The sequence below is a fragment of the Taudactylus pleione genome, unplaced genomic scaffold, assembly GCF_031769625.1.
Source record: "Taudactylus pleione unplaced genomic scaffold, aTauple2 ptg000093l, whole genome shotgun sequence".
Taxonomy (NCBI): Eukaryota; Metazoa; Chordata; class Amphibia; order Anura; family Myobatrachidae; genus Taudactylus; species Taudactylus pleione.
The window spans coordinates 40681466-40701253 of NW_028284495.1; the positions used below are offsets into that span (position 1 = coordinate 40681466).

The 19788-nt window shown below is 43.0% G+C and overlaps 1 protein-coding gene across 4 annotated transcripts in view; it reads right to left on the minus strand.

Annotated features, from left to right (window-relative positions):
* The window catches only part of MPPE1 (metallophosphoesterase 1), a 66824-nt gene that overhangs the window by 27484 nt on the left and 19552 nt on the right, over positions 1-19788 (minus strand). For all 4 annotated transcript variants that reach the window (XM_088469706.1, XM_088469704.1, XM_088469705.1 and 1 more), the window contains 3 exons: positions 17179-17282; positions 15392-15472; positions 4029-4137 (listed from right to left, as the gene is read on the minus strand). In XM_088469706.1, the coding sequence (XP_088325832.1) occupies positions 4029-4137; positions 15392-15472; positions 17179-17282 (294 nt within the window). The remainder of the gene's footprint in view (positions 1-4028; positions 4138-15391; positions 15473-17178; positions 17283-19788) is intronic.

Genomic DNA, 19788 nt, shown 5'->3' on the forward strand with positions numbered 1-19788 from the left:
CAAAGATCACTGCTTGAACTAGCATTGACTAAACTTAATGGAAATTTTCAGTTGTTGAACATGACTTGTGAAATATTATTACTACAGAAAGACCAGAGGTTTATTACTAAGAATGGGACAAAAACTTATAGTTAGTCTGTCTATTTTTTTTATTAGCTGAACGCAACCAGATAATTCACATAAAATAGGAGACTACTGCAAAAGGCATGTAGGATGCATTACAGAAGGTGCATGCAAGAACCAATTTAAACAGTAAGCGGTTTCTACTAAGAAACTACAAAATTAGACTTTCCAAAGGTGCCGTAGAGTATATATATAAGACTCACCATCAAATTCCATGACAACACATATTTTCCTGAATGGAAGAAACAGTAGTAATGCTAGAAAGGTAAGGCCAAAAAGTCTATACACATGGTAGGCATACTTCTGTGTGTTCAGTACACTATTTAATGACATGGAAAAAGGCCTGTAGTAGAGTTAACATTATACTGTCAAAACTGGACTAATAGATGAAAACCAGAGTAGAAATGAATACATATGTAACATGGAAAGTGATCACAAAATGGTCCTTAAAGGTAGATATAAAGCCACACAATAAGGAAACAAGAACATGTTTTAGAAACAAGAAACAGACACCTGAAGAAATATATATGTATATATATAGAAAGCAGAGCAACAGTGAAGAAAGTTTCCAAAAGAGTCTAGACACAAAGTTATAACTCCACTCACTGATGCATGGGGTTGGGAACGCCATTCTGGATCTGATAATGCCGGTGGTCAGAATCCTGTCAGTGTAATCCCGATGGTGGAGATCACGATGTATGCAGGTAAGTTTTCTAACCCTTCCCCTAACCCATCTTTTCCACAGCCTAACCCTCCCACCTCACAGCCTAACCCTAACCCTTCCCCCACTGCAGCCTAACCCTAACTCTCCCACCCCGCAGCCTAACCCTTCCCCCACTGCAGTCTAACTCTAACTCTCTCATCCCACAGCCTAACCTTAAAACTCACTGCCACTATCGCAGCAGTCAGATTGGAGTTGGGATTCCGTACCCGGGATTCTGGCACCAGGATTCTGACCGCCGGCATTGTGAGCGCTCAGTGAAATGTAACACTAACAAGCAACAGAAGATCACATGTTCTACAGTTTTTGCATAGATTCAAAAATATACTTATAAATTAATTGTCCAGGAGATGGACACTACTGGCTGTTAAAGAAAATGGTTGTTGAGAAGGGGTGTTGGAGTAAGTATACCAACAGCTGCAGACTGGGTGTTGCTTGGAAGCTATACTGAAGGAATATAAAAAAATATATATTATAATCAGATATGAAATATATGGAAGTATATTAAAACATACCTTTTAATTGGTTCTTTCCTTAAAAAATTGGGATATGTTGACTCTAGTTTTAATACCATATGACAGAGTCATCCCTCAATAAACATACATGTGGAAATATATAAACGATGACTAAATTTCGCTCTTTTATTTTATACATATTATAATTTATTGAAAAATTCTGAATAAGATCAAGTGGTGAAAATATGTAGTATTTGTGAATGGGGTACACTAAATGGGGTACACTAACTAATGTCAGTATGTACGGGTAGGGGGAACAAAAAGAGAGATGGATGTGCATCAGTAAGTAGGGATTGCCTTAAATATTCAAATTAAAATAATTGTAGCATATATCCCTCCCTGCATAATGTACCTTACATCTGCATCACGGCGGTGACCTTATTTCAACATCAGCATTACATTTTAGCATGAACAAATATCAATATGAAATTCATTTCAAATCCAATTAATTAGTAATCCCCTTTCCCCATGTTATAATCACATTAGTAACAAATGATGCAGGCTGATAATTGATCACAGCAATAAATTATGCCTATATCATGGAGAATATAACATGTTACATTACAATACAAGACCTTGCAGCAACAACAAAGAAACAGTTCCTCCACAAATAGCATACAATGTTGCTCAAAACCGTATAACTAATGATCAGCTGGCTGTTGTTATTTAGATCAACCTACAATTGTATTATTAAAAAGTTTGAAATAGCTCTGCAAGGTAATTAAGACTGGTAACAATGAGCAGCATGATCTAGGCATAAATTCGGTACCGTTGGGAACAACGGACAGTGTGGGAGACGATATGTCCGATTGCGGTGTTAGGCGGTCCCTGGTGCTATAGGCAGGGTATCCGTCCCAGGATACCCTCTGTCATCTTCGCTCTTGGATATATATATTTGGCATCAGCTGTGCTGCACAGCTGATGCCATATGTCTGTGAACAACGTAATTTACCAACATATCGCTGGTACATACCAGCCGACACTCCCACGATATATATCGGTCGTTCAATAAAACGGCCGATATGTCGGCCAATGTGTACCCAGCATAAGCACTTTAATCTGCGGTGCTTGTAGAAGATGATCAATGCTAGACATTTGCTCAGAGCATGCTCTTGTATGAATGTACAAGTATGTTTACATGGACCCACACAAGGGACACAGCACTTTACTTTCATTTTGTATATTTTGTTTCAAAGATTAACGTCCATGCCTCAAGGAGATTATGATCTATAAAGTGCAATGTACGAGTACTTGTGTCTTCTCCATTGCTTAATTGTAGACCCTAACGAGAAGGGTTTCTTACATTCTTATACAGTTATCATGTTCCTGCAATGTCAAAAATGCATTTTAGTTCATCATTGTACATTACTGGCTAATATTTTGTCTCTTTATAGATAAAAGCAAATTTTTGTATAGATATCAGAAAGGGAGGAACTCCAGGAACTAATATATTTCTATACAATATATATCTATTGCTTTAGAGCAGGGGTGGGGAACCTTTTTTCTGCCGAAGGCCATTTTTATATATTTAACATTATTCGCAGGCCTGGTGCAGGCCACACCCCATCCGTGTGATGTCACTGAGGATGCTCTGGTGAGCTGTAAGGGCAGCAGTGTGACCATCTGAAATGTCCTAAGGACGCTCCAGGCAGCACTGCTGCATAGATTCTGGCTGTAGGGTGCCATTCTAGGCACCATGCTAGCCAGATGAGGCTAGCAGAAAAAAGCTTTGAGGGCCAGATCAAATGATTCTGGGGGCCTTATACGACTCATGGGCCTGAGGTTCCCTGAGCAGTGTGATAAGTGCTAAGCAATTAAGGTTGAGAAAAGCTACAAATATAATTAAAGCAAAACCATATACCCCAAAAATAATTCAGCGAAAACAGCAACTTTAATGTAACATTATTCACATATAATAATCACAACCATACCCTCTTAAGCTGACCACATAGGCTCTGCTTAAGTATTAATTCACAGAGTAATGCTGGCCACACACATAGCGATATTTATCTGATCTGGCCGATTCCGACACATTGGAACGACAGATCGTGTAAAATATGGCCAAATTGAGAGTAAATCGTGAGTTCCCCACTCACGATCACGATGCGAATCCCCGCTGGTCGCACATCGCATCGTCACATCTGCCGTGCAGTAGGGCAGATCTCACAATCTAGGACACAATGCACTGTGAAAGTCTGGATGCAGGAGAGATCGTAAGAAGATTGGACACCAAATTGTGTGCAGATCGTGTGGAGATAGTGTGCTGAGCTGGCGGGGAGAGTTTCAAGGGAAATCGTACACATCGGCTGATCGTGAGCACATCGCTATGTCTGTGGCCAGCTTAAGTGTCCATTTTGGCAATGGATGTCAAGAAATTTGAGCTTTGCGATCAAATCACTTATGACATCACTGGCACCTGTTAATGAGGTTGGAAGTTTGTTACACACACAGGACATTAACACTATATTGTAACTTTTTACCAGAATGGCCAATGATGCTCCTTTACATTTTCATTGTGATCGGATACACACTACTCTATAAGGCAACATCACCTCTTACTATGGCGGTGGCATAACAGTGTTTAAGGTCTGAATTAAATATTTAAGCATAAATGGATATTACACTCTTATCTTCAGTTTCTTTTGCATGAGAAACTTAATAAATCTCACCATCCGGGAGCAATTAAGGCGATGAGAAACCTTAACGATTTGATCCTCTGCAGCTTTGCAAATAACGCAGCCATCGCCCTCCAGGGCTACACTGTTTACTAACACGAAGCTGAAAGGAGAGACAAAGAGGCGAGTAATTGATCAAGAATTATATATATATATATATATATATATATATATATATACATACAGTCAGGTCCATAAATATTGGGACATTGACAGAATTTTCAGATTTTGGCCTCTATTCACCACCACAATGGCTTTGAGATGAAACAAACAAGATGTGCTTTAACTGCAGACTTTCAGATTTAATTTGAGGGTAATTACATCCAAATCGGGTGAACAGTGTGGGAATTACAACAGTTTCAATATGGGCCTCCCACTTTTTAAGGGGCCAAAAGTAATGGGACTATCAACTCAAAAGCTATTTCATGGACAGGTGTGGCCTATTCCCTCGTTATTTCATTATCAATTAAGCAGGTAAAAGGTCTGGAGTTGATTCTAGGTGTGACATTTGCATTTGGAATCAGTTGCTGTCAACTCTCAATATGAGATGCAAAGAGCTGTCACTATCAGTGAAGCAAGCCATCATTAGGCTGAAAAATCAAAACAAACCCATCAGAGAGATAGCAAAAACATTAGGTGTGGCCAAATCAACTGTTTGGAACATTCTTTAAAAGAAAGAACGCACCGTAGAGCTCAGCAACACCAAAAGACCCGTAAGACCATGGAAAACAACTGTGGTAGATGACAAAATAATTATTTCCCTGGTGAAGAAAAACCCCTTCACAACAGTTGGCCAAATCAAGAACTGAAGACATTTGCAGTAGAGGCCTGGCAGAGCATCACCAGGGATGAAACTCAGCGTCTGGTGATGTCTATGCGTTCCAAACTTCATGCTGTAATTGCCTGCAAAGGATTTGCAACAAAGTATTAAAAAGTGAAAGTTAGATTTAGGATTGTTTAGTTTGTCCCATTACTTTTGGCCCCTTAAAAAGTGGGAGGCACATATAGAAACCGCTGTAATTCCTACACCATTCACCTGATTTGGATGTAATTACCCTCAAATTAAATCTGAAAGTCTGCAGGTAAATCACATCTTGTTTGTTTCATTTATATTTATGGACCTGACTGTGTGTATATATATATATATATATATATATATATATATATATATATATAGAAACCGCTGTAATTCCTACACCATTCACCTGATTTGGATGTAATTACCCTCAAATTAAATCTGAAAGTCTGCAGGTAAATCACATCTTGTTTGTTTCATTTATATTTATGGACCTGACTGTGTGTGTGTATATGTGTATATATATATATATAATATGTAGCACTCAGGGGGGATTTTAAAACAAAACTTATCTTCTGGAAAACACATTTAGACTCATGACATTATGTCATAGTTATTGATGTACTGTCTATATTTTTTATATATATATATATATATATATATATATATATATATATATATATAGATATATATATATATACAAACAAACATGGTATATATCATATATATGTGTGTTTGTGAAAACAGATATGTGCACAACAAGTCCCAGCAATGTTTTAAAAACAATTATTTTGCCGATTCCAATATTCAATATTCAATGCTGAGCCAGCCAATTCCACCGGACCCCACCACGGGTCAGAGATTTGAAGATATGCAAAAGAAAAAGATGGAAGGCGCACCTCGCAACCTTTACTGCACATATGCTCATGTACATTGAAGTAGCAAACAATCGGCCTCAGGATCCCTCCCCGGGTCACCCGGACGGCACCCAATGCCAGATCACGCTGGCTCCACAAACAGCGAATGTCGCGGAGACACTTCCTGGTTATAGACTAGCAGGAACCCAGCACTCAACGTCAGCATGTCTGCGTCCTTCAGAAACCACGGCCAATGCGTTTCGTCACCACGGACTTTGTCAGGGGTGTGTGGCCTATCCCCGAGCATAACTGGTTTAAATCCACGTTTGCCCACAATTGGTAAATACTAGGTAGAGTATTTTTAAAAGCATATGTAAACTAACTGTCCCGAAAACAATCCATTTGACACAAACAATAGGACACCACCAGTGAGCATAAGACATATACCTGTATGGGCGTCTTATGCTCACTGGTGATGTTCAGAGGAAGGCTGCGTTGATGCAGTCGAAACGTTGACTAAGAAACTGAATCCATGATGTGAATAATGTGTTATTTTTGACACCACAGGAGCTAGAATTTCTACCAAAAACTCCATTCGCTTATTTAATCAATTAATTAATTAAGAATAGCCAAAGAAACTAGCAGCTAGTGTAAAAAGTTCAGTGCAAAACTTCAAAAACAGTAAATTGTACAAGAAAAAAAGGACATACACTCCGCTTGGTCACTTGCTATATATAAAAATGTCAACAAACAGAGTAAGTGAAAACATGGACTGCATATAGAAACCATGAACAGTGAATTTTTTGAAAAGCAAATACTTATACTATTAGGATTCAGATACAAATATATAAAAATGTGCCAAAAATAGGTACTACCAATGTTATACAATTCACAGTACAATACATACATCAGAAAATAAAAATTATTTAAGTAAAACACAATTAAGTTGGTGATAGAAAACGGTCTTCTGAAATATAAAAAAATATTAAGTTCTTATATGTGCTAATAAGCACTGTATGTGGATCTCCAATTGCGAATGGATGTTGGATAGCTTCCAAAATGGATTTCCAAATGTGCTTTCAGATGTATTTGCACAAAATATAAATGTCTCCACATAACAACTAATAGCAGCAGTCTTAGATTAATCGTACCACCTATATGGGGTGAGTCCTGGTACAATAAATATTGAGAATAAAAGCGGGGACAAAATAAGGAATAAAAAGATAAGTAAACTAGATAACCACCAAAAAAATGTATTCTCCGGACTTAAAAAATCCCACCCCAAAAGATAAAATTGCTTTTATCTCAAAATCTAATCTACCAAATCTAACAGAATCAAAAAGATCATTCAGAACAGCTATGAAATCCTTAAACAAGATACTATGCCAAATTCATGTTTACACAACAAGCCCGTCATCACCTTCAATAAAAACATAAATCGAAAACATATATTGGCTCCAAGCGAACTGAAGACTGCACCTAATGCTGCCCATCCACTAGGCGATTAAACCTAGCGACTGAGCAATAACGACCGTCGTAATCGCTCAATCGCTTGGAAATTGTCCGCAAATCGGGCAGTAAAATGTCCTAAATGACCAGCGATGCACGATCCCGCCGGGCGTGTGCGTCGTCCTGTTTTGCCCGTCAATTAGTCGTTATTGGACATCGTTATTGTGCAATCGTTCATGCATCGGTCCACATTTTAATCACCGGAATGACCAACATATAAACACATATAGATTTAAATAACTATTTCAGCCCACTTTTATTAACAACTGCTTTCAAAATCGTTGGTCTATGGTCGTTGGTTGTTTTGTGCAAACGATCATCAGGAATTGATGAACGATTTGTGAAGATCTTTTGATCTTTCATCTATCAGGGACAAGTCTGCTAGTGGATGGGCAGCATAAGTTTAGTCCCAAATTAATACCATGGTTACCCCCCAAACCACCAGGAAACACATATGCATCTACAGTTAATGGTAAAACCTTCCAGATAAAACAGTTCATTAACTGTGACTCCACTTTATGTATTAGAGAGCCCATGTTCAATGCAATACGTGGGAAGAACAACTCAACACTAAAATCACGCTTTAGAGAACACAGACGCAACATATAAGAACTATTTTTTTACATTTCAGAAGACCGTTTTCTATCACCAACTTAATTGTGTTTTACTTTTATTATTTTTATTTTCTGATGTATGTATTGTACTGTGAATTGTGAACATTGGTAGTACATTTTATATATTTCTATCTGAATCCTAATAGTAAAAGTATTTGCTTCTCAAAAAATTCACTGTTCATGGTTTCTATATGCAGTCCATGTTTTCACTTACTCTGTGTTGACGTTTTTATATATAGCAAGTGACCAAGCGCAGTGTTCTTTTTGGTTTTACAATTTAATGTTTTATTTTTGAAACTACAAAAGAGAAGTCCTGGTGAGTGCATACTGCTTACTGCAATTATGGAATACATATACACAAACACACTCAGGGTAACGCATGCACCATATTTTGCACATGCACAGTAGCAAATAATTGCTCAACTACTTGAATATCGGCATTGTGTGCACTTAGCGTGTACCTCTGATGTAGCCCCTCTATGATTATTGTTTTAAAAGAGACAATTCTTTGTTTCACAGTGGAATATACAGGCAAAACAGTTTTAAAAATAATTTTTTCAACTAAGGATTTAAAACTAAACAAAAAGGAGATTTATGTTATTACCTTGTTAGGCATAGATCAGGGGTATAGGCTGGAGTAGGGGAGTCCAGGCAGCAACTTGTTAAGCTTTTTCTCCCAGCAGCCCGGGTCTTCGTCCCCTATAGCCCGCCCCCAGCCAGTAGAGTTAAGTTAGCAAACCCATGGCAGGAGCGAGAAAGAGGAGAAGGAAGACCGACACACACACAAACACACACAGGTCCAAACACTCAGAAACGCTAAAAGAAGGATTGGAAGCAGAGTAAAAACTCTGCAAGCCAGGTGCCTCAGGGGTGGGCATCCTGTGTACTCTATGGATTCTGAAGAAAAGGATTTAACCAGGTAAGAACATAAATCTCCTTTTCTTCTACATGTCACAGGCATAGACCATGAGGGGACATGCCGAAGCTGCGCTTAGAATCCTTCGGCCAAAAGTCGCGGTAGCAAAGGTGTCAAATTAATAGAACTTGAGGAACATATGGGCAGAGGACCAATGGGGTCGCCCTATTCAAGTTGCTCAGACGAGGCACCCCAGTGAGCAGCCCAAAAAGTACCCACCAATTTGGTGGAAAGAGCCTTCACCACAGATGGGACAGAAAGGTCCTCCACAGCAGAAGCAAGACGGAGAGCCATCTGGCCAAACTCCATTTTGGCCAGCCCTGGTTGAGGAAATCTTAGAGGGCCAAGAGGGAATCCGCCTTACGGAGAACCTGGATCCTATCCACATAGAGCTGAAGGGCCCTAACATCATCCAAAGAGACCTCCTCCGGGGAACCATCAGGTGCATGAAAAGCAGAGACCACTACTTCCGGGTTGATATGAAACCGAGAAACTACCGTAGGAAAGTAGCCCAAGCAAGTCCAAAGAATGGCTGGTCTAAGTGAAAGACCAGGAACGGGGAGCGACAGGACAACGCGCCCAAGCCTGACACTCACCAGGCCGACACAAAAGCCAGTAGGAAGACGGTCGTCCACGAAAGCCAACAAATGTCTACAGAATCCAAAGGCTGAAACGGCGATGACTGAAGAGCCCGAAGAACCACAGACAAAATCCAAGGAGCCGGAGGAAATAACACTGTACCGGGAGAACACCCTGAAGGAAAGTCCTTATGTCAGGCACCAGAGCAAGCTGTCTCTTAAAGAAGACAGAAAGCACGGAAACCTGCACTTTCAAGAAAAGAGGTGGAAGCCCAAATCCAGACCCACCTATAGAAAGGGGAGAACCCGAGTGAGACGAAACACTCTTGAGGTTACAATTCCTGTCAGAACAGCAAGCGATGATAAATTCTTGCAGAGGAGCACATACAGCATAGTACGAATGACCGACCTGGAGAACCCTTTAGCGATCAAGACTCGAGACAGGCCAGTTCCAGATGGATGCATGGGCCCTGAGACAGAAGATCCAACAGAGGCTGAGGAGATCTGCATATCAAGTTTGCCTTGGGCAATAGAGGGCAACCATGATTACCATGCCGCCCTCCCTTTGCAATTTTCGGTGGACCCTTGGTATCCATGAGAGTGGAGGGAAGACATACAAGGGATTGAACTCCCACCAGACCGCCTAAGCGTCCACCCGAAAGGCTCCCAGATCCCTGGTGCAGGAGCAGTACTTTGGTAGCATGCGCCAAGATGCCATTAAGTCAATGTCCGGCAACCCCCAGTAAAGAACTAGAAGCCGAAAGGCGTCTGGATGAAGCACCCATTCGCCTGAGTGGATGTCCTGGTGGCTGAAGAAGTCCACTTCCCAATTCCAGACTCCTGGGATGAAGACTGCAGATAGAGCCGGAAGATGACACTCCACCCAGATGAGAATTCAACTCACCTCCTTCATGACGCCGGGACTGCATAAACCGCCATGTAGGCAATAGCAGTCACGTTGACTGATTGTACATGTACGATGGTGGAAAAGCACCCAAACCAGGCTTTGAAGATTACTCAAGAGTTCCAGAATTTTGATCGGTGGCTGCCTCTCGAAAGCCGTACACCGACCCTGGAAGGTTGTTGACAGGTTACTGCCCCCGACCTGCCAAGACTTCGGTCAGTGGCGAGCAGGACCCTGTGCTGAACCCCAAAGGGGGCGGCCCTTATTTATGTTAGATGCCTGGACCAAAAGAGCCGAACCTCCTGGAAGAGGATGAGTGCTTGATTGCTTGTATCGTGAGTTGCAGGTGGGACCTGTTCAACCAGGACAGAACCTCCATCTGAAGGCCATGAGTGAAACTGGGCATACTTCACTGTGTAGAGCCCAGGATCTGCATGTAAGGGTGTATTGAAACTCAGTGATGACTGAAGAACTTGCAAATCTTGGCCTGAAGGTCCCAAAGCTTTTCTGGCGGCAGGAAGACCTACTGAACCCTGGAATTCAGCAAGCATCTCCTGCGATGGAGTCAATGAGGATTTCTTTCAATTCATGATCCCTCCGCGGGACTGCAGTAGATCTATCAAGAGACTGATGTGTTCAGAGAACGTCCGGAGACCAGGCGAGGATCAGAAGGTCATCTAGAGAAGGTAGAAATCCTGATACCTTTGTGGAATAAATAAGCTGCCATGACCACCATGACTTTTGTGAAGACCAGAGGGGCCATGGAAAGACCAAATGGCAATGCCCGAAATTAGAAATGCATCTTCTGGACCGCAAGTCTTAGGAAGCTCTGGTGACAGAGCCAGAACATGCAAATAGGCATCCTGAAAATCCCAGGAGGCCCTGAAATCCCCCAGATCCAGTGCAAGAATGATGTAACGTAAAGACTCCATTTTGAGGATTGGCTAGAAAGAACCGTCGCCTTCTGAACCAAGAAGAGGTTGGCATAAAAGCCCTTGCCTCTCTGAGATCGGGGAACTTGAACAAGTGCTCCAGAGGCCAGCAGGGAGTGAATAGACTCCCTCAGTGTTTCTGCTTTGTCTGGATCCACCGGAAAGCCTGTGGAAAAAAACTGGTTCGGATATCACTTCCGAAAGCCCAGGGAGACAACACCTCATACCCAGGCGTCCAACGTGGTTGACATCCAGGCGACAGAGATCAGCAGAAGTTGGCCTCCCACACTGGGACCCCACCAAGTGGGGGCCCACCCCGTCAAGCAACAGGCTTGTCAGTAGGCTTAGCGGTAGGACAACTGGTAGACCAGGGCTGTTTGGAACCCTTAGAAGAGTAACCCTTGTCATTTCCCTGCGGACAAAAGGAGCAAAAATTAGAAGTTCGCAACATATGGGCTGCCACAGAATGGAGGAAGACCATCTTGGATACCACCATCATGGCTACAGTTTTGTTCACATCGGGACCCCAGAGAATGCCTCCTGAATACGAGCCTCTAGGGCCTTCTTACAGTCTGAATCAGCGCGCCAGGACAAAGCCAGAGTGCTCGACTAGCAGCCACTGAGAATGCTGACATCTTGGAGGTTAGGACACCAGTATCTATTGCTGCCTCTCCTAGATAAGAGGTCGCCTTCTGAAATGCTCCACTAACATCATCCTGAAGGGCGTCTCTCCAACCTCTGATGGCTTTAGCCACCTAAGCGGAAGCCAGGGCTAGACGTGCGATAGCAACTGCATGAGTATAATTCCCTTTGAGGGAGAGTCCAACATCCTATCAGCCGGATCCTTAAGGGATGCTGTATTTGGAATAAGAAGGGTAGTGTTCTTGACTAGTTGGAAAATGTGAGCTTCCGCCTAAAGAGGAGACTACCATTTTGCCTGGTCCACAGCAGGTAGAGGACAGAAGGAGGCAATGCACTTAGAAAATGGGTGGCACCTAGAAAACTGCTAGAAAACTTTTTCTAACGCTTGAAGAGGGGAGTGCTAGCCTTATGAGCCTGCTCAGCATCTTTGATGCGGAGGACAGCTTTAACCGCCTTAATCAGGGCTGCTACATCTACCTGCTGTATAAGAGGTCTAAGCAGTAGGCTGTAAGGTACATTGAGAAGGTACAACTGGGGGCAGCTGGGCCCCTGTAGGGATACTAGAAGGGAGAGCGGGCCCTGGGGTTGCCAGTCTCTTAGCCAACTGCAACATTACCTGTGAGAGAGAGGTAGCCCAAGCTGGTGCCAGTTGGAAGTCAAGGCCGACTGACCCTCTTAATGCGAATCTGCAAAACACAGAGCACAGCATGGTCCGGAGCCTGAGGAGAATGTACAGTGGCACAAGTCCTGCAGTTACGCAACACTAAAGCACCCCATCCCTGGGTACCTTGCCCTTGGAAGACATTGTACCGAAATCCAGAGCAGCTAGGTAAACTACTGTGTGCAATAAAAGGGGAGGTGCAATGAATATGACCTCACCATAATAACTAGTGCTTTACAGAAGAGGATTTACAAAACCGCTCTAAGCTATGTCAGATAGAATGAAGGTAGACAGAAAGAAATTAGAGAACAAGTGGAAATAAACTGTACTTCTAAACACAATTACATGCACACAGAAACATTCAATGCAGTAACAATAGGCAGTTAATGCTCTACAATCCAAACTCCACTCGTCAGAAAGATACTTAGGGGGCGATTCAGACCCGGACGCAACACAGCGCGCTTTTGCAGCCATCAGGGGAAGGGTATGCAAATTCCGCAATAGCACGGCAAGGCTTAAGGACACCCTCTATGTCTTAAGAGAGCAACGGCAGAGCGAACGCATGCCAGTCTAAAGACGCCCCCTTTTCTTTTGCACCACACGTCATCTCCAGAAAGTGTATGCAATATCAGTAACATCGAGAGCCATCGGAGCTGCTCGTAGCCCTTGAGGTAGACCCTACCCTGCCGCAAGCACTGCGATCACTGAGGGCTGAAATACAACCAGGTGACATGAACAATGAAGCCTCCATGCTAATTATGTATGCCCATGAAACGCTGTTAGGACACACAGGCACGCCAGCGTTCACACATCCACACCCCCGTTTTCATAGACCTTCCCGACACCACCCACAAACGGCACGGTCACTCAAATTAGCGCTCAGTCTGTATACTTCGAGCGCCCGATTCCCGATTGGGAAGACTGGCTTGCGCACGCGCAATGCGGCTTATACGCATGTGCAGAATGCGAAAATCGACCGCCGCGTTGTGTCCGGGCCTGAATCGGGCCCTTAGTGTATAACCTGACCTCAGAGCAGGAGGTAAACAGGGAGACATTAGCCCATTACTGTGCTCTGGAGATTAACTGAAGCAGGCAAAGGTTAAAATGGCCGCTCAGTGGGCCGGATTCAGACCCGGACGCTATGTTGCACTCGCTCGCATTGAGCGATTTTTTGCAATCTGCGCATGCGTATGAGTCGCAGTGCGCGTGCGCGAACCAGTCATTGCGATGGGAAAGTGCTCGCCCGTAGCCCACAGTCGGGCCGCTATTTGATTGACAGACAGTGCCATTTGTGGGTGGTAACAGGGGAAGGTGCTTGAAAACTGAGGTGTGGATGTGCGAACGCAGGCGTGCCTGACCGTCAGAACGGCGTTTAATGGGTGTGCATAATTAGCAAAGTAGCGTCATTACACACGTGACTGGGTTATATTTTAGCCAGAACTGCTCGCAATGTTGTGGTGGGAAAAGGCTACCAAAAGCACTGTGAGCAGCTCCGATGGCTCTCAATGTTCCCGATTAATCCTATAACTGCCGGAGATGACGTGTGTTGCGAGTGGCAAATGGGTGTCTTTATACAGGTGCGAGCTCATAGTGCAGCCGCTCACTATTACTTAGTGGGCGGCTTTACGCGACGCAGTGCGAGCACATGATTTAAATAGCCGGCCCCTTTTAGCCAGCGAGCGGACGGACGCAAATAGCATCAGAGTTTGAATCAGGCCCAGTGTCCCTATGGCCGGCTGCCTTCACTGAGGGAACACGCCAAAGGATCGGAGGAGGAGCTTATTGGGAGAGCCTACCTCCCCATTGCCGAACCAAATCCCCTATGGTAATGGCTGCTTCTAATGAAGTGCCCCATTGTCTGTGCCCTGGTGGTCTAGCGGAGGCATCTGGCGGCCTGGCCGACCGCTGTCAGCACCGCCAGTGGTCTCCCACACCGGCGGTGACAGCCGCTGCAAGCAGGGAGCCGCTCTTACCTGTGTGACCACCGCCTGTGTTCCCCTCGGCGTCCGGCTGTGGGTCCCTGGTGTGTGCTAAGGACCAGCCGAAGTCACTGACCCACTCACCAGTACTACAGCAACCAGTGCAGGGGGTCCATGGAGCGGCAGTGTGGGCATCCTACATGATGCCTAGCGCTGCCCACTCAAATATATAAAAAAATAAATAAAGTAAAAGAAAAAGCTTAGACTGCTTAAAGCAGTCTCTAGAAACAGTATTTGCTCCTGCAGGGCACCAAACTAAAATGCCTACCTGGAGCTGGGGGCAGGATATAGGGGAGGAGAAGCAGGAGCTGCTGAGAGAAAAAGCTTTACTAGCTGGTGCCCGGACTCCTCTACTCCAGCCTGTACTCATGGTCTATGCCTGTGTCCCCTATGGCATGTAGAAGAAAAATGGGTTGAGGTCTCTTATGATTTTTTTAGAGTAGGCTACACTTCTCAATCTTCCAAATGTTTCTTCTCTATCTAGCCTTGTTACTAATGTGAGTAATGTCTTTACTTATAACCTCCTCTACTCATTAACATTCTGTATCCAGTCAAAGTGACAATACAGATGTGTCCTCACTCGTCTTTGTTGCAGTCACGCCAAACAGCCCCTCTCAGCGTGCCTGGTCTCGCAGAGATTCTGCAAGTGTCAGACAGCTTTTTTTGCAACTAGGATGCACCAGGAGACAGTGCTGATTCATTTGATATGCAACACTTGTATATCTGTGTGCACCCGAGTCTGTAAATAGAAAAAAAAAGCCGACCGACGCTAGCAGAGTTGCACAGGACCTGGCAGTTCACTCATGCCAGGCATATTGTGCTGCATGGCGTATTGAGGCTAGATGACCAAGGACACATCTGTACATCTACAGTGATTTACTAGTTATTAGGGTACTACAAGTGGCACACTGATGTTAGTGTTCAGAGACATAGAATCCTTGCAGCACTTCATTTAAGCAATCTACTTACTTTATTCCTTTTCGAGACACTACCTTCCCAGAAGTGACATTAAACAGCTTCTCAAATCTATTTACTTTGTGCACCGTCATTCTGTTAGGGGAAAGAAACAAATACTCATAATCACATAAAGGCATAGCAGTGTGGGGAATTAGCAGTCATGTCCCTCACCATTTTCTCTTTACCAATCATATCAAATTTGTGTTGTATTGTTTTGGAACCATTGTTCATAAATGACTACAATAGTCATATCTATCAGCCAATGGCCATGGTTTGCGTTAAAGCACAGGAACAGTCAGGGGTGCCCACTACTCCTTAATTTATGCTGTGACTATTGCGCTATTACCTAAAAGTACAGGGGGTGTACTTCTTTTCCTATTGATCCTGTTCCTTGACAAGATCACTTCTTTTGTGAGATTATCAGGCTTTGTGATCAGTTGAAGTAAATAATGAAGCAAACTTCATTTGGAGGTTTCCCATACTCTGGTTTCTGCTTACTAATCAGTTAGTAAGGGTATTTATTTAAGAGATAATAGCTCTAATGGGGTTGAGTACGGGATTGCCGGCAGTCAGAATGCCCACGCCGGCATCCTGATAGGGTTGGGACAACAACACCTACCCCTAACCCTCTCTCTCCCCAGTATAAACCTAACCTTCTCTCCCCGCAGCCTAACCCTAAGCTTCTCCCTATTGCTTAACCCTAACCCTACTGCCTAGCTCTAGCCCCTACCCCTAACACTCCCCCTAAGCCCACTACTTACTGTCGGGATGCTGACGCCGAGATTCTGACTGCTGTTGGGATTACTGCGCCAGCATTCTGAAAGCCAGCATCCCGACAGCCAGGATTTCAACTACATCAGCTCTAATGCACTATGGGATCATCTTAACTAGAAACAGCAGCCTGGGTGAAACATCATCCCTGACAGCAGCCTGGGTGAAACATCATCCCTGACAGCAGCCTGGGTGAAACATCATCCCTGACAGCAGCCTTGGTGAAACATCATCCCTGAACGCACATTTAGCGTACTGTAGTTCAAAAACTACTAGTAATGTTTGTCTAAATCCAAATGGAATATTCTTTTTGCTGTACTCCACGTGGAAAAATGACAAAAAAGAGATCCAAATAGATGGGTGCAGCTCAACATAACATACTGTAGATGTAATGCTGATGAATAAAGTAAAGTGAGCAGAATGAATCCATATACAATCAGAAATGGATAATGATGCAGATGATATTTACCTCGGCCTGCACACCACACCCATTTTATTACTTATGTTTACGAATGCTATTGTATTTCTCTCCTTGTATTGTATGTGTCTCTGTGGTTGCTCCTACACTGTTATACACGGATTGTGCACAGGGTTGGACTGGCACACAGGGGTAGAGGGGAAATCCCCGGTGGGCCCCAATGCCTGAGGGCCCCACCCCATCCACTAGAGGTCAGGGTTTAGTCTGCACATATTCCCAGGATTATGATGTATTCACTACAATACATTGTTGTTATCAATCTGGTACATTATCATAAATCAACATTTACTTTGAGGACTGGTCACACCCCTTAAGCATGGGCCCCCACCACTGCATTCCCCCGGTGGCCCCTTCATGCCCCAGTCCGACACTGATTGTGCATGTCTATATTGTATAATTGGGTTGTTTTTACAGCCTTTTTATGTTTTGTTTCTTCTGTTCTTTGCTTTATATGTACTTTTATTTCCTGATTTCCTCACCTCTCTGGCACATTGCAACATCAAAACTTACGGAAATGTACTGTAAGCAGTGTGCGAAGGTTAATACTTACTCATAATGAAATCCAATGTCATGATTTCCCACCACAACTATCAGCTCTGTATGAGGAGGGTGTCTGAACATAGACTGAAAGCGGGCAACATCATTGTCCCATGCCTGAGGGGAATAATGAACATACAGTCACCAGTAACATACCCTCTGCATTAGTACTTTAATAAATGTAGAGGGCAGCAATGTTACATGTATACCAACCACATTATATATACATTCACATGTAGTTAATCTAATGGAATTATACATTTAATAATACAAATATCTGTACAAAAAAGCCTATTACATTTTTTGAACAGAAGTTAAATAGTCTATTTAAAGCACCACCATTGTTCTGGGAATCGGTATGTAATGCCGCCGGATATGTTCCTGCCATTACAAAACATCCCCCCCTCCTCCCCCGCGGCTAACAGTCCCCGCTTACCTTTGTTCGGGATACCGGCTGTCAGGATTTCGGCATCTGGCTAAAGATAGTCGTCAGGATTTAGACGCCTATCTTTAGTACCAGGTCGGACTTCCAGCGTCGGGATTCCGACGCCCAGTATTCCGGGCGGCGGTAAGTTAACTGCCTCCCATTGTTCTGTAGTGTTTTCAGATGGGCTATGTGTGTGTGATAAAAATGCCCACCTCCATAAGACCCATTCTGCTTCCATACTGCAGGGACAAGTACTTTACTTTTCTATAAGACATTTATGTAAGGCTGATTTCCCAACACAATTAGGTCTGACATGCTGTGGTAGCCAGTGGCTATGGAGGAGGGCTGTCAATGGAGGATATAACATGCCCTTGCAAATGTGTACGAGGTCATTTGAACTAACTGATTACATCCAGCATATGTTTCAAAAATCCTAGTATTAGCAGGACGTTTAACTTTAGTAAATTAGGTGCCTAAATAGCGGAGTGGTGGAGAATAAGAGGTAGCAGGAGGGACTTCTGAGATCCATTCATGGTCCACACAACACAACATTTTTTACATTTGAATTCCTATAGGATAGGTGAACATACTGAAGATCTATCAGGAAATTACACAGAGATAAAAGGAAGTATGACTCATAACTAGGATTTGTTCCTTTTCTTTTTATAAATTATTGGTTCATACATAGATGTTAATATTACACAGTGAATGCACATTGTTAAAGACTAATAAGTGCATTATAGTCTGTATGGTCCAAAACTAATGTGATACTGCATACATACTTTCTGACAAGAGCTTTTTTACTTTGTTACAGTTCAATAATTCCAATATAGTGCCTTATCAACTAATGGTTCGCAATCCTGCGTACGCACGCAGTTCAACTGTGATAGCAAGCCAAACCACTGTGATTGCAATGAAACCATATAAGGATGCCCACTTTACTATACGCACATCCATAATGCTTAGCAGAATAGCTAAACCATCTGTACAATTGAGTACCATTGGACCCATACGCACACTTGCACGAGCCCTGACCTTACTCAGGAATTGCTAACAGCGGCGCACGCTATGAGGCCTTAGGCTGCGTATGGTATCGCAGTGGATAATTTATGTCAATCACTCTGCCATGGGTCTGCTTAGCCTCTGCAATCGCAGTCCTGATCGCGATAGCTATTTCTCGCACTGCGATGCATATGCCTGCGCTGAACGTACTACAGTAGTTTGCTGAATATACACAAAACTTTATAAATCACAGGAAAGGTTTTTAGCAACTGCGATCCAAGCTGAATCAGGCCCATAGTCCGCAGCATTCACAAATATTAATGCTGGAGTTCTATAACACCTTGAAAAAGACTCTTATATGTGAGTTGAAACGCATTGGTGAAAAGGATATCTGGATAACATATTGCATTAGGGACAGAGGAAATACCTACCTGGTTGCATGACGATACAGTCACATGCAGATTTCTGGTCCCGGAAAGTGTGAGCTTCAGTCATGCGAGTATAGGTGTATTTTCCTTTTGGTACGCCTTGATTACCTTATTTTTATTGGTGGAGTTTTTATCATATTGCATTATATACACACATATAAATGTATCATACGTATGAGAATTTTGAATATATTGTGCAGAATTAAAACTTTATAGTATTGCACTATTTTTGGATCCCTTTTCTTCTCTCTTCCATGTCATTATATGAATCCCCAACATTAAGAGATTAAGAAGTGTCCAGTACGTTGAATTGACTAAGATTGGAACCTTGGAAAGATATCCTTGTTTCTGAAAATCGGTCTGAAGGTAGAAAAGTTTATATACCATGTCGGGTGAACTTTGTTTTATTGCATTCTTGTTTATTGGTATATGTGATATCTATCTAATATTTTGTTTCTCTTACTTATGTGGTAGCGCTTAGTGATATACCCTAGTTGTTATATCTGTGTAGGGGTTCTCTAGGGACTCCATTCTATCACTACATAGCAGCAACCGAGTGAAGTGCAGGTCCCTAATAAATATCTGCATAGTGCTCATTACTTATACGCACACTAGGCTGTAGACTTTGTCCTCGCTATTATCAGGACATTCAAAGTATATTTCAAATTGCAAGGTTTTATCTTGGCTTTAACAAGAATTGTTTTACAACACCTGTGGGCCTGATTCAGAGCCGCTCGTAAGTGGCCGCTCGTTCGCTCCGAGCGAT